At 51.7% G+C, this 13,144-nt stretch overlaps 1 protein-coding gene across 3 annotated transcripts; it reads right to left on the bottom strand.

Moving 5' to 3' along the window:
* Positions 1–1,670: 1,670 nt before the first annotated feature.
* On the bottom strand, positions 1,671–13,144 carry Gfus (GDP-L-fucose synthase). 3 transcript variants are annotated; one of them, XM_040736309.1, is made up of 12 exons: positions 13,010–13,144; positions 7,575–7,673; positions 6,753–6,909; positions 6,296–6,410; positions 4,164–4,292; positions 3,998–4,071; positions 3,720–3,853; positions 3,517–3,581; positions 3,230–3,296; positions 3,015–3,094; positions 2,696–2,795; positions 1,671–2,000 (listed from the first exon to the last, which is right to left on the bottom strand). In XM_040736309.1, exons 3-12 carry the CDS (start codon positions 6,896–6,898, stop codon positions 1,945–1,947), a joined length of 966 nt encoding a protein of 321 aa, XP_040592243.1. In that variant the 5' UTR covers positions 6,899–6,909; positions 7,575–7,673; positions 13,010–13,144; the 3' UTR covers positions 1,671–1,944. The 3 variants fall into 3 exon arrangements, with proteins under 3 accessions (XP_040592243.1, XP_012980656.1, XP_040592244.1); XM_013125202.3 differs by having other exon boundaries at positions 7,575–7,872; positions 13,010–13,124; XM_040736310.1 differs by lacking the exons at positions 7,575–7,673; positions 13,010–13,144 and adding an exon at positions 7,413–7,545.

Below are 13,144 nucleotides of genomic sequence, written 5' to 3' on the forward strand. Positions count from 1 at the left end.
GGGTACATCCTTAATGCCCTGGTCCCCTCCCTGGACTCTCATCAAAGGGCTAGGCTTAAAGGAAACCTGGAGATGCGGGGGTGGCTGGAAAGGCATGAGTCAAAGGACACTGGCAGGACAGCATAGGAGAGGCCAGCAGATGTTGCTTTTAGAGGGTGGAAGAACAGGCAGGCCGCAGTGTCCTGCGGGCTGAGGACCAAGGCTTAGTGGGATGGGGAAAATAACTGGGTAGCTTTAGTGTTCCTGGGAGGTTGAGCAGCAGGATGTACAGAAGGCTGGGCTGAGGAAATCTGAGCACGCGAGGAGATGCAGCCGACAGGCTGATCACCTGGGAAAAGGGCAGAGCGGTGGAATAGACGTGGTTTCTGGGGGGAAGGGACATGGAGGTCGGAGCTGTCCGCTCTGCATCTGGAATAAACTGAAAATATAAGCGCCTGTGCAAGCCTTCAGAAGGACCTTCTTAAGATTATCTGAAGCAGGAAGACCCACCCTAAATCAAGGCAGTGCCTTCTGGTGGCAGCCCAGATAACAGGACATGGAAGGAAACCTTTTTATCTGTTTGTGGCTACCAAGTCCATCTATGATCCCAATGTACACAGCACACAGAAGACCAGCAACTATCCAGGAGTCCTCCAGGCCAGGCTGGCACTGCTGAGGCATCCAGCCAACTCACTGACTGAACAACTACTGGATTCTTGGCTTCTCCAGTGTTAGTCATTGTTGGGCTATCCAGAGAACATCATGTAAAGCCAGACCATAAATCACTATATATGTTTGTTTTGTTTATTTTTATTTTCGAGACAGGGTTTATCTGTGTAGCTTTGGAGCCTTTCCTGGGACTCGCTCTGTAGCCCAGGCCGGCCTAGAACTCACAGAGATCCACCTGCCTCTGCTTCCTGAGTGCTAGGATTAAAGGCACGTGCCACCACCAACTGGCTAAATCACTATACATGTATGTATAACAGTGATATTCCAGAGAACACTGACTGGTCCAGCAGCCTGGTGTCAGTTTTTACCATGTGGCTGGTGCTTAGGACAGTCTTAATGTATTACACAGGTGCCAACTGTCCCCTTTGCCTGCCGGCAGCTGTGTCTCTTGAGTCTTGGGAGCAAATGCTCCCCTCCTTTCTCCCCAGTCTTCAGGGACAATGGTAGCTCTATTTCAAGACTGAGGAGTCGAGGAGCTTGTAGCTTCCAACCCCATGTCATCATGGACAAGGAAATATCCTGACACTCTTAAGCCAATGTAATCTAGGATGGGAGTCTGAAAATGACCCTTGCTGCATTGGACAAAGACTTGACAAACAATCCCAAAGTGAACCAGTCCAAATCAAGATCGGCCAAGGTCCCCAAGTCTGAGGCAGAGAGGCCTGTGTTTGACCACAAATGGAAGGGCTAAACATGACCAAGATCCAGCTCAGAGTGTTGGGGGGTACCCTGCCCTACACCCGAGTCCACCGACGGTCCACAACTGACCTGCTCTGCCTGCTTCCTGAAACCACATCTCCACTCTCTGGCCCTTCGTAAGGGAACTCTTGCGTTGGGCCTACCAGCTCTCAGGAGTGGTACACAGAGTGTACACAGAGCGGTACAGTGGGTCCCAGGACTGGAAAGCTAGGAAGGCTGTGTTGTGGGGAGGGGAAGGCTGGACGCAGCTTCTGAGTCCAGGCTTACAAAAATCCATTTTATTGGTTTCTAGACAAGGGCCAGCAGGGCCAGCACGGATGCACTGAGGTTGGGGCAGAAGCAGACAAGCAAGGTGTTAGTCTGGCCTTCCCCCGAGGATGGACAAACATGGGCCCTACTGGATGGCTGCATGGAGCCCCCTGGCAGAGAGACGGGCGCGTGGCTCAGGTCGCTGGACACTACCCTCAGGTCTTGGCAAGGTCTGAGGGGTGACTGCTGCCTGGGCATTGCCAGCTGAGCACCTGCCTGTCCCATGCTTCACTTCCGGGCCTGCTCATAGTTGTTGGTGAACCAGGCACAGGTCTCCTTCACGGCTGCAGAGGCAGACAGATGAGAGTCGGTGATGCCATCACCCCCCACCCCAGGAGGTAGAGAGGGCTGAGGCTCCCCCCACACACCCTAAACTGTAAGGGGGAGCTCCTGCACAGCAGCAGCCAGCTCCTGAGTGCGGGCATGCAGCCCTAATCTGCTCTTTCAGCGCCTTCTGTTTAACACATGTGAACCTGTATGGGAGTTTCCCAGAGGCGCAAAGCCCGAGTACAACCCAGAAAGCCACGGTACGTTCTGATGAGAATCCGCATGGTCCCTTCAGAAGCTTAAGATGCTTTGGGGATGTGGAAATCAACCCGCTAAGGTGTAAACTGGAGAACAACGGAGCCCTGAGCTAAGGGAGAGCGGCTCAGTCTGTCGAGCAAACCACACTGCGGCTGGCAAAGGAAGGCTGAATTCATCCTACGGTTGCCTCTCCACTTTCCTCAACCTGCACGGGCGAACACCAGCTCCTGGGACACAGCACTAAACTACAACGCCCGCTTCCCCTGGACGCGGCTCTGATAAGGGTCTGGTGACCAAGCCTGCAGGGCTCCAGACCTCCAGTCACAGCATGGAGGCCAAGACTGCAGCAGGGAACAAGGAGGAGCCATTGGCGCTGAAGCTCAGGGCTGAACCGGGAAGGGGCCTGAGGCACGGGGTGGGGTGGTTAAGGGTTCTGACAGGGACAGGAGCTCACCCTGCTTGAAGGGTGTGAAGCGGAAATCGGGCAAGTAGGCCCGCAGCTTTCCATTGCTGGCCGTCTTCTTGTACTGCCCATCCGACTTCGTTGAATCAAAATGGACACGTTGGTCAAGGCTGTAGCAGAAGGAGCACTACCCATTTTCCCTACCTGGAACCTGTCCTCTCCTGGGACAGGTCTGGAACGCAGCACATCCCCTCCTGCTGCCAGGGCAAGCACCTCCAGAGACAAAGTGCTGTTATGTTGGCCATCCTACGAGGGGAAGCCACAGTACCCCTCCACGGTCCCTCCGCCCATGCCCGGAGTCAAAGGATACAGTGACTTCCCCACGGAAGTCCATGGCCTCCACTACGGCCTCGGCTGCCTCCTTGATGGACACTTCATCTTCCTCGCCCACTGCGGGGACCACAGGCCGGGAGTCAGTCAGGCCTCCCTGTCCAGATCCCTAGGGGCATGTCTGCTCCCACTCCTTGGGGTGGACACAGGCAGGTCCTGCCCTGCTATAGGAAATGACACCTGCAAAGTGCCCACCTGAGAGGATGATGGGCTCAACTTCACTGTACTCCCGCAGGACCCAGATGAAGAGCCGAGCTAGGTCCTGGAGGTCAAAAGGTTAGGTCAAATCCCAAATGCCCCTAGTGGGGAGGCTGTACTGCTGTTTCTGCTCCTTTGGGGGCACAGTCAGGGTTCACCCTAGACAGAGGTCCCTCATCCAGGTCACGCTTTCTCCCACTGAACCAAAGTTGATTCCCTGGGGGCTTGGCAAGGCCATCACTCCCCACAGTTTTTTGGGACAGCCACGTTGTCCCTGTACATACCAGTGAGTAGATGAACTGCCTCCGTGGTTTCCCTGTGCCCCACACAGTCAAGGCTGAACCGTTACCTACGGATGGGGCAGGCGTCAGAGCTCTGCAGCCAGAGCCAGCTCCCCGGCCACCCCGGCCACCCCGGCCACAGCTGGGCTCAGGGCTCCTTCAGGCAGGCAGCCTCGGCCCGGCGTGTGCTGGATAGCGTCACTCACTCTTGGCCAGGTGCACCTTGTGGATGAGGCCAGGCAGCACATGGCCATCTTCAATGTTGAAGTTGTCATGAGGTCCAAAGACGTTGGTAGGGATGACAGCAGTGAAGGTACAGCCATGCTGCTGGAAGTAGGCCCTGCAGAGACGGCGTCTCCTGACCCCACGCCTCTAGTGTCCCCAGTTCCCTCTGAAGCTACAAACGAGGCAGCGACGAAGCCTCACTAACCCAAGGCCCCTCCTCCCCTCTCCAAGGAGGCCTGGGCAAGACCAGAAGGAGCACCTGTTCTGCACGTCAATCATCCTCTTGGCATACGAGTACCCAAAATTGCTGCTGTGGGGCGGGCCGTTGTGGATCTGGAGGAGGAGGAGGAGGAGATGCGCTGAGAACCCTCGCTCGGCTCTGCCCACGCCCTCAGGTCCTACCCCGGGGGGGCCCTGACCCTCACCATCGTCTCGTCAATAGGATAGGTGGTCTTGTCAGGGAAGATGCAGGTGGACAGACAGGAGACCACCTTGCGAGCGCCCACCTCGAAGGCTGAGTGCAGGACATTGTCATTGATGTGCACATTCTTCCTCTGAAATGGGCATAGGTGGGTTAGACCTTGTAGAATATCAATTTAAGATGTGTGTTACATTTGCGGGGCGTTGGTGGCACACGCCTTTAATCCCAGCACTCGGGAGGCAGAGGCAGGCGGATCTCTGTGAGTTTGAGGCCAGCCTGGTCTACAGAGCGAGTTCCAGGACAGCCTCCAAAAACAATACAGAGAAACCCTGTCTTGAAACCGCCCCCCAAAAAAAGATGGGTTGCATTCATCTATGCTGTATATTATTTGTTTAATGATGCAAAGATGTGCTGCATTCTTTTATGTTGCATTTATTTAACTGTGAAGCTGTGTTACTTTGCCTGCCTAAAATACCTGATTGGTCTAATAAAGAGCTGAACAATAGCTAGGCAGGAGAGGGATAGGCTGGGCTGCCAGGCAGAGAGAATAAAGAGAAGGAGAGAAAGAGAAGAGGAAAGAATCAAAAAAAAAAAAAAAAAGGAGGAGAGGAGGACACCAGGGGCAGCCACGCAAACAGCCTCGGAGTTAGAAAGAAAGATGTATAGAGAAAAGCCCAGAGGCAAAACATAGTTAAAGAGAAAGGGAAAAATTTCAGTTAGCAAGCTAAGCTAAGGTTGGGCATTCCTAAGTAACAATAAGTCTCCGTGCATTTAGTTGGAAGCTCAGATGTGAGCACTATCCGTGTCTATTTATCTGAGATGCTTTTGGAGCAAGTCTAAGCCTCCCAGAACTGACCTTATAGAAGCTGACATCTTGTAGAGACACAGAAAAGTCCTACCCTGCCTGCCTGGGTGTGGAGGACAGAGTGGCATTCCCAGGGCTACACAGTGCAGGGTAGGCGTTAGAGATGAGGGAGCTCACCGGGCATTGGTGGCGCACACCTTTAATCCCAGCACTCGGGAGGCAGAGGCAGCCGGATCTCTATGAGTTCGAGGCCAGCCTGGTCTACAAGAGCTAGTTCCAGGACAGCCTCCAAAGCCACAGAGAAACCCTGTCTCGAAAAACCAAAAAAAAAAAAAAAAAAAGAGATGAGGGAGCTGTAGCTGGGGTTCCCCCTACAAAGAAGCCCTCCTCCCACTCCACAGGAGTCATGCCCAGCCTCTTCTCAGTGCCTCATCCTGGCCTCTCAGGTCTCTTCCCTAAACTGGTCTGAGGCACGCTGGTCTAAGAACAGGGAAGAGGTAGTGACCAAGAGATTTGCTGGAAACACAAGTATGCTCAAGGAGAGCTTTGGGTGACAGAGTCCATGGGCAAAACCTGGTGGGAACCTTTGCATGTAGCTGTGTCCAGTCAGGCCAGTCAGGACGAGACCACTGCCCAGAAGCAGGTACAGGTGCTCTGAGGAGCACGGTCAGCCAAAGCAGAATGCTTACGTTATGCCCTTCCTCCTAAGGTGCATGCTAGAGACATGCCAACCCGATGGTTGGTAGATTCAGGGAGCTGACTGAACCAAGCCTGGGAGCTCAAGAATGCGGCAGCCTGGCAGGCTCAGTTAGCAGGAGCCTGCCTCCAGGTACACAGTGTGGATTCAGTTAGCAGGAGCCTGCCTCCAGGTACACAGTGTGGATTCAGTTAACAGGAGCCTGCCTCCAGGTACACACTGTGTATTCAGTTAGCAGGAATCTGCCTCCAGGTACACAGTGTGTATTCAGTTAACAGGAGCCTGCCTCCAGGTACACAGTGTGGATTCAGTTAGCAGGAATCTGCCTCCAGGTACACAGTGTGGATTCAGTTAGCAGGAATCTGCCTCCAGGTACACAGTGTGGATTCAGTTAGCAGGAATCTGCCTCCAGGTACACACTGTGTATTCAGTTAGCAGGAATCTGCCTCCAGGTACACAGTGTGGTATTCTGGCTTTCTTAAGCTTCCCAATCCTGCAGGTCAGCAGTTGGCCAAGTGACCCCAGGGCCATGCAAAACCAGTTCTCGGGGACTTCTTAAGGGTGAATCTGTGCAAGTTCCAAGCATCTGAGTTCTTGGCTCCCAATGCTTGTTGTCCCCAGCACCCCATCTTACCCAGAAATCCAAGTTGTATTTGATATTCCGGAAAAGGCCTCCTACCATTGCAGCAAGATGGATGACATGGGTGGGCTGTACCTTCTGGAACAGGGCTTGGGTTTGCGCTGCATCCCTGAAGGAAGCCAGGATACCAGTGGGCCTAATGAGGCCTGAGGAAATCAGGGTTAGGAGCTGGGGCAGCCAGTGCAAGCTTGGATGGGTCTAAGGCTAGACGGGCAGTCAAAGGGATCAACAGCCAAGTTCAGGGCTTCCTGGGTGTTAGGTGTGGGCACCGGGAACCACAGGAGGATGTTTGCTTAGTACAGGCAGCAAACACTGCCAGATCAGTCACCTGGCAGGGAGGACCCAGGCTCAGGGAGGGCTACTGCTAGGCTCAGGAACAGCCCCAGCAGGGCACTCCAGCCTGGAGAGGGAATCAGGAGAAGGGCTGGGTCTGAATATGGTTCCAACTCACGTCAGATCTGCATCTTTGGAGGAGACAAACACCCATTCCTCTCCGGGTAAGCCAGCACCGTCTGCGACCACCTTCTGGATGGCTCTGCCCACCAGTCCAGAGCCCCCTGTCACTAGGATCCTCCTGGATCCCTGGGGCTCACCCATTGTAGCTACACCTGGAGGGCCAAATGTTTCGAGCTAAGGAGATATAGGATGTGCTGTTCTCCCCGCCTCAGTCTCTTGAGCCAATGGGTAACAGACACAAAATCAAACTTCTAAAGGGTAGTGACGTGTAGGCCAGACACACCCAGATCTGTTTCCCTAAGTCCTTTGCCCTGGGCTCCAGAGGTTCCTGCTGGCTGCTATCCAAACCAAAGCAGCTAGGTCCCAAGCCATGACCCTACTAGGTAGAGGAAAGATACATCTCATCCCTACGACTGAAAATTGAGGGCTGGCAGTTCTGGGCACATATCGTAAAGGCTGCTTCTCCCCAACGTTTACCCAAGCGGTGCCCGTGCTTGGAGCCCGATACCCACTAGTGCTGAGCTGACAGCCAATAGCTTAGGAAAGCCTAGTTCTTCTAGGGCAGGGTGCAACCCCTGGAAGGCCTCGGGACGCTGAAAATATGCTACGACCCCTGCAGGATGGTTCTGGCCAATCCCCATGGCTCCACCGTCACCTCATGAGCAAGGGTCCGGCCCCCACACCGTGGTTCCCGATCTTGCAGGGCACCCAGCCCAAGCCCACGGAGCCCTCTGATGCCATTCGAACTCTTACAGCCTCGACCAACCATGCTGTGGGATCCCTAGTTTGCTGCACCGCTTCCACCCGGGAGCCTCACCTGCGCTGGGTTCCACCAGTTCAAGAGCTGCTTCCGGAGCACAATTCTCCAGCTACTCGCGCGGTCCAGGTGGAGGGGGCGAGGCCCTCCCGGGGAACCCTGGGAAATGGAGTCTTCGTCATGCACCAGTGAGGCGCGGGAGCTTCTGGGAAACCGAGTTCTGTGGGCGTGGCGTGGCTGCTCCGGCTTTGGCCACCGGCACTGTAACGCTGGGGTCACCCACTCACACACTGGTGGTTTTACCGACACAGGTCCCGCAGCGCAGTAGCGGGCTGACCAGGAATCTCTATTTCTTATCCTGCAACGAAGACCACGACCCATCGACGCTTCTGCACGTCTTTGAGCGGCCACGCACCTCCTCCTGGCTGAGCCACATCCAGCCCCAAGCCTCTAAGTGCCAGTTGTGTGTTTCCGCTAGGAATTCACAGAAGACTCGCATTCTTTTTACCTGAATACAGTATTTTAAAGCAGTGAATAAAATCTCTCCTTTAATCCCAGCACTCGGGAGGCAAGGGCAGGTGTATCTATGTGAGTTCGAGGCCAGCCTGGTCTACAGAGCGAGTTCCAGGATAGCCAGGGATACACGGGGGGAAAAAACAGAACCAACCCAAAAAATGTAATTATCTATAAATATGTATTATATACATTGGTTATGAGGATGACATTAGGACAGCAGATGAATGAATTTAGCTAATTATATGTATATCAACTGGGTTGGTAGTAGTGATTTAAAAATACAGACATAAAATGGCTCAGGTTGTTAAGAGCACTGGCTGCTGCTCTTCCAGAGGTCCTGAGTTCAATTCCCAGAAACCATATGGTGGCTCACAACCATCTGTAATGAGATCTGATTCCATCTTCTGCTGTGCATAAAGACAGCTCACTCAGAAACAACAACAACAAAAATTCTTTCCCACCATGTTTTGGGGCAGGAGAGATGGCTCAGCAGTTAAGAGCACTGTCTGCTCTTCCAGAGGACCTGAGTTTGATTCCCAGCACCCACATGGCAGCTCACAACTGTCTGTAACTCCAGTTCCAGGGGATCTAACACTCTCACACAAATATGCAGGCAGGCAAAACATCAATGCATAGCCGAGCGTTGGTGGCACACGCCTTTAATCCCAGGACTTGGGAGGCAGAGGCAGGCGGATCTCTGTGAGTTCGAGGCTAGCCTGGTTTACAAGAGCTAGTTCCAGGACAGCCTCCAAAGCCACAGAGAAACCCTGTCTCGAAAAACCAAAAAAAAAAAAAAATCAATGCATATAAAAGTTAATAAGTCTTTTAAAAAATACAGACATAGGCTGAGGGTACAGCTCAACAGGCAGGGGCATTTACCAACAAGCCTGATGACCTGAGTTCAATCCCCAAGCCCAAATAAACTGTAGAGAGAACTGGCACACTTGTGTTTTTCCACAATATCATAATTTATTGGACAATAATAAGTTCAAAAGCATAGTGATGTCACTGGGATCAATATGCCGAGTAGTCCTAATCTTGATATTGAGCCGAAGCAAACACGAGTTACTTTATTCTACCCTTAACTATGACTACTAACCTTGAGGTTACCGATTATATATCACACAGTGAATCTGTCAGCATGTAGGCTACAGAATGTCTACAACGGGTTAAAGGGGCTGCAGCAGAGTTCAAGGCTGCAGAGACAGAAACGGAAAGCTGATAGGAATGACAGGTGTGGGTAGGAGTTGATCAGTAACTGTTGTGACATCCCCTTCAGCTTGAGAACCAATGAGTTTATCGGGGTTACTTGCAGGAGTACAGCATTAAAACGCTCACCCCAGCACGAGTGATGATTCAGGAAAGCTGAGTCCCTGGAGCGCTCTGCGTGATTTATGGTTGGCTGGGCATCTCCCCTCCTCAGCTGTCCTTACTGCTTATATAACCCTATGAATTTGGTTTTAGGGACATCTTGAGACCTGTGAGTTGTCTGCTTCCCAAGTCTTAAGGAGCCTCTCTCTGGAGTGAAATATTTCAACATCTTTTATTTACTGCTTAAGGATTTAATACATGTAAACAATGTATTTCTATTTAATTCACATTCATTAGCTTTTCTTATTCCCCCTACTCTCTGAGCCCCTTCTTTTTTTAAAGATTTATTATGTATACAGTGTCCAGAAGATGGCCCAGATCTCGTTATAGATGGTTGTGAGTCACCATGTGGGTTCTGGAATTGAACTCAGGACCTCTGGAAGAGCAGCCAACGCTCTTAACCACTGAGCCATCCTCCAGCCCCCCAATTTTGTGTCTTTTTAGTGACTCATTGAATATAATTAGGATTGCTTGCATAAGCATGGGTGTAGGGTCATTTATTGTCACATGGGCAACTTCCCACACTGACAGACTTGGAACCCATCTTTGCCGATGACATTCCAAAGGATTGGCATGCAGGTCTTTCAAAGCTCTTGCTGTGTGGACAGCTCTTACCTACATTCTCAGGAATTCAGAGCAGTTCTAGCTAGGGTGATGTTGAGCCACCAGAGCCGCTGGGCTGCTCATCTCCAGAGAAGAGGTTGTCTTTGGGCCTGACTGGAAAGATGTGTAGGGAGCTTCAGGGCTGCTTATCTCTAGAGCAGATCTAGTCCCAGACCCCATCTAAAACGTCTTGGGCACAAGCTTAGCATTGTTACCATATTGTTTAATAATGATAAAACTTTACTGTAATCATCCCTCCACACAATTTTTTTTTCTGAGACAGGATGTCACTATGTAGCTTTGGCCGGTCCAGAACTAGCTATGTACACAAGGCTGGCCTTGAACTCACATAGATCCACCCAAGGTATGTACCCAGCTGCTAATCATCCCATTTCATGTTTATTTTTCTTACAAATAAGGTAAGATGTAGTGCTGAATTGAATTCTTAATTGACAAGTGTTAGATTATTGTGCCTAGCTTCCTGGAGTGGAGAACTTCTAACCAAGCAGCCCCTCTTGAGCAGCCAGTCAGACTACACCTGTGGCAGTTGTGATGCTTTTCCTTTTCTGTTGTTAAGATGTATTTATTTTCTGTGTATACAAGTGGGCTTGTATGCCTGTACACCACAAGAGGGCACCAGATCTCATTACAGATGATTGTGAGCCACCAGGTGGCTACTGGGAATTGAACTCAGGTCCTCTGGAAGAGCAGCCAGTGCTCTTAACCTCTGAGCCATCTCTCCAGCCCTCTTTGCTGCTGCTGCTGCTGCTGCTCCTCCTCCTTCTCCTCCTCCTCCTCCTCCTCCTCCTCCTCCTCCTCCTCCTCCTCCTCCTCCGTGTATCCCTGTCTCTCCTAGAACTCTGTAGACCAGACTGGCCTCAAACTCACAGAGATCCTCCTGCCTCTGCCTCCTGAGTGCCGGGATTAAAGGTGTGCGCCACCAATGCCCAGCTACTGTGGGGCTTTTTAAACACTTGAAAGATCTCAGATAAGTGAGGAAGGTATATTGTGGCACGGCGTAAGTCCAGCTTCAGAAAGCACTGCATTACTTACCACGAGTTTCGAAGTTTACACCCACCCCTTTGCCATTGAAAGCTTGGGTTAGGACCAGGGAGGTAGCTCAGTCAGTAAAGTGCTTGCTTTGCAGGCACAGAGAGTGAATGCTTTTCAAAGAAGTGATCCTCTTCTGGCATCCGTGAACAATGACATACATGCCAGCAAAACACCCACACCATAACAAAAAAGGCATGCTCTGCTGGGAGATGGTTCAGCAGTGAAGAACACTGGTTGCTTGTTGTGGGATATTTGGACACTGTGTGAAGATGTTTGCTGTGATTGGTGTAATAAGAAGCAGACCAGCCAATAGCTAGGCAGGAGGCACAGGTGGGATTTCCAGGGAGAGAAAGGAAGAGGAGGAGGAATCGAGGCAAGCAGGAGACACCAGGAATATGGAGAGGAAACAGGAGGTGCAAGACAGAAGAGAGGTAACGCCACATCAAAGAATGTAGGTTACTGTGCATGGGTTAAAGTTGTAAGAGCTAGTTAGGAACAAGCCTAAGATACAGACTGGGCTTTCTTTTTTTTTTTTAAGATTTATTTATTTATTACATATACAATGTTCTGTTTACATGCCAGAAGAGGAGGCCAGATTGAATTGTAGATGGTTGTGAGCCACCATGTGGTTGCTGGGAATTGAACTCAGGACCTCTGGAAGAGCAAGCAGTGCTCTTAACCTCTGAGCCATCTCTCCAGCCCCCAGACTGGGCTTTCATAGTTAATAAGTGCTGTGCCCAGACTCAACTCCCCAAACCATCAAGAGGCCAGATTCTACGCAAAAGCAAATGGTCTTATTAATTACGAGTTAACTTGGGTCTGTCTGACACAATGGGTGGAGTAGGAGTGACCTGAGCAGCAGTGGGGGAGGACATGTACTGGGAGTAGAGCAAGGGAGAGGATGCTTGGGGGGGGGCTGCTAGTTGCATAGCAACAGTCTCAGGATTGGTGCTCCTCCTCTGGGCTGGAGGAACCTGTCCTGAGTTGATTGGTCAGCTGCAGCTGCAGAAAGGTTGCTGCCCTCTGCATTCCACTGTCATCAGTAAAGCACATCCAGAGCCTGCCAGCTGACTTCTGATTGGTTCCTTGCTACATAGAGGGTGTCTGGCAGTTTCTTCCCAGGAATTAGAGCAAGGTTGGACATGGTCAGGGGGCTCAGCACGTCCTGCCGAGTCAGGAGCCTACTACTTGGAGGGTCTTTTCTGCAGCCTGTTATGACTGCCAAGGCAGGGTTCTGGGTGAGGGTCTGGGCCCTTCAATAAGAAGTGTCATTATTTGGGAGCTATCTGGAGGGACAGGAAAAAGACTCCTTACAGGATCCTGGTTCGATTTCCAGCACCAACATGGCAGCTAACACCTGTGTCTAAAACTCCAGTATCAGGGGATCTGGTGCCTGCTACGGTGGAGGTTCCACCCAAGTCCCCCTCCCCATCTCCCTCCAAACTCTGCTGCAGCTCAGAAAGCCCGGCAAACGATGACCCTTCCCCCAGAAATGCTCAAGACCACTCCCACAGGGCATTTAAACTGCCCCCCAGAAAAATGGTTTTTCTGGTCTCCCTTTCCCTTCTCCTCTCTGGGGGGGAGGGGTCTGGAAGGCCATCCATCCGGAAGCGTTGTATCCATTAAATATGGGCTTTTCTAATTGGGTCTGATTTGGATGGCGGAGAGGCTTACTGGGGTGTAGAAACCTTCCAGTGCCCTCTTCTGGCTTCCAATGAGCACCAAACACAAACACGGTGCACACATACACACAGGCGAAACACTAACATACACAATAAAAACAAACAAACAAATAAATAAGGCTCCCTGGCTCAATCAGTGAGCTTCCCATTCTAGGTTTTCACCTGACTTGGCAAGGTCATAAAATATACTGCCTTGATTTCACTGCTCTGAGTCTCCAGGGGCTTATTACAAAGTAAGGTCGTTGTTTCCGCGGCTGACCCCACACCTACTTGTGCAAACGAGTCCTCCCCGCCGCGTCTGCGTACTGGGTCCTTTGGCTGGACGCAGTGGTCTGGGCCGGAAGTCTGGCACGGAGAAGGCTCTGGTCCCCACTCTCATCCTAGAGCGGCTGCGGACGTCCTCCG

Source organism: Mesocricetus auratus, unplaced genomic scaffold (genome assembly GCF_017639785.1).
Source record: "Mesocricetus auratus isolate SY011 unplaced genomic scaffold, BCM_Maur_2.0 Super-Scaffold_100055, whole genome shotgun sequence".
Classification (NCBI taxonomy): Eukaryota; Metazoa; Chordata; class Mammalia; order Rodentia; family Cricetidae; genus Mesocricetus; species Mesocricetus auratus.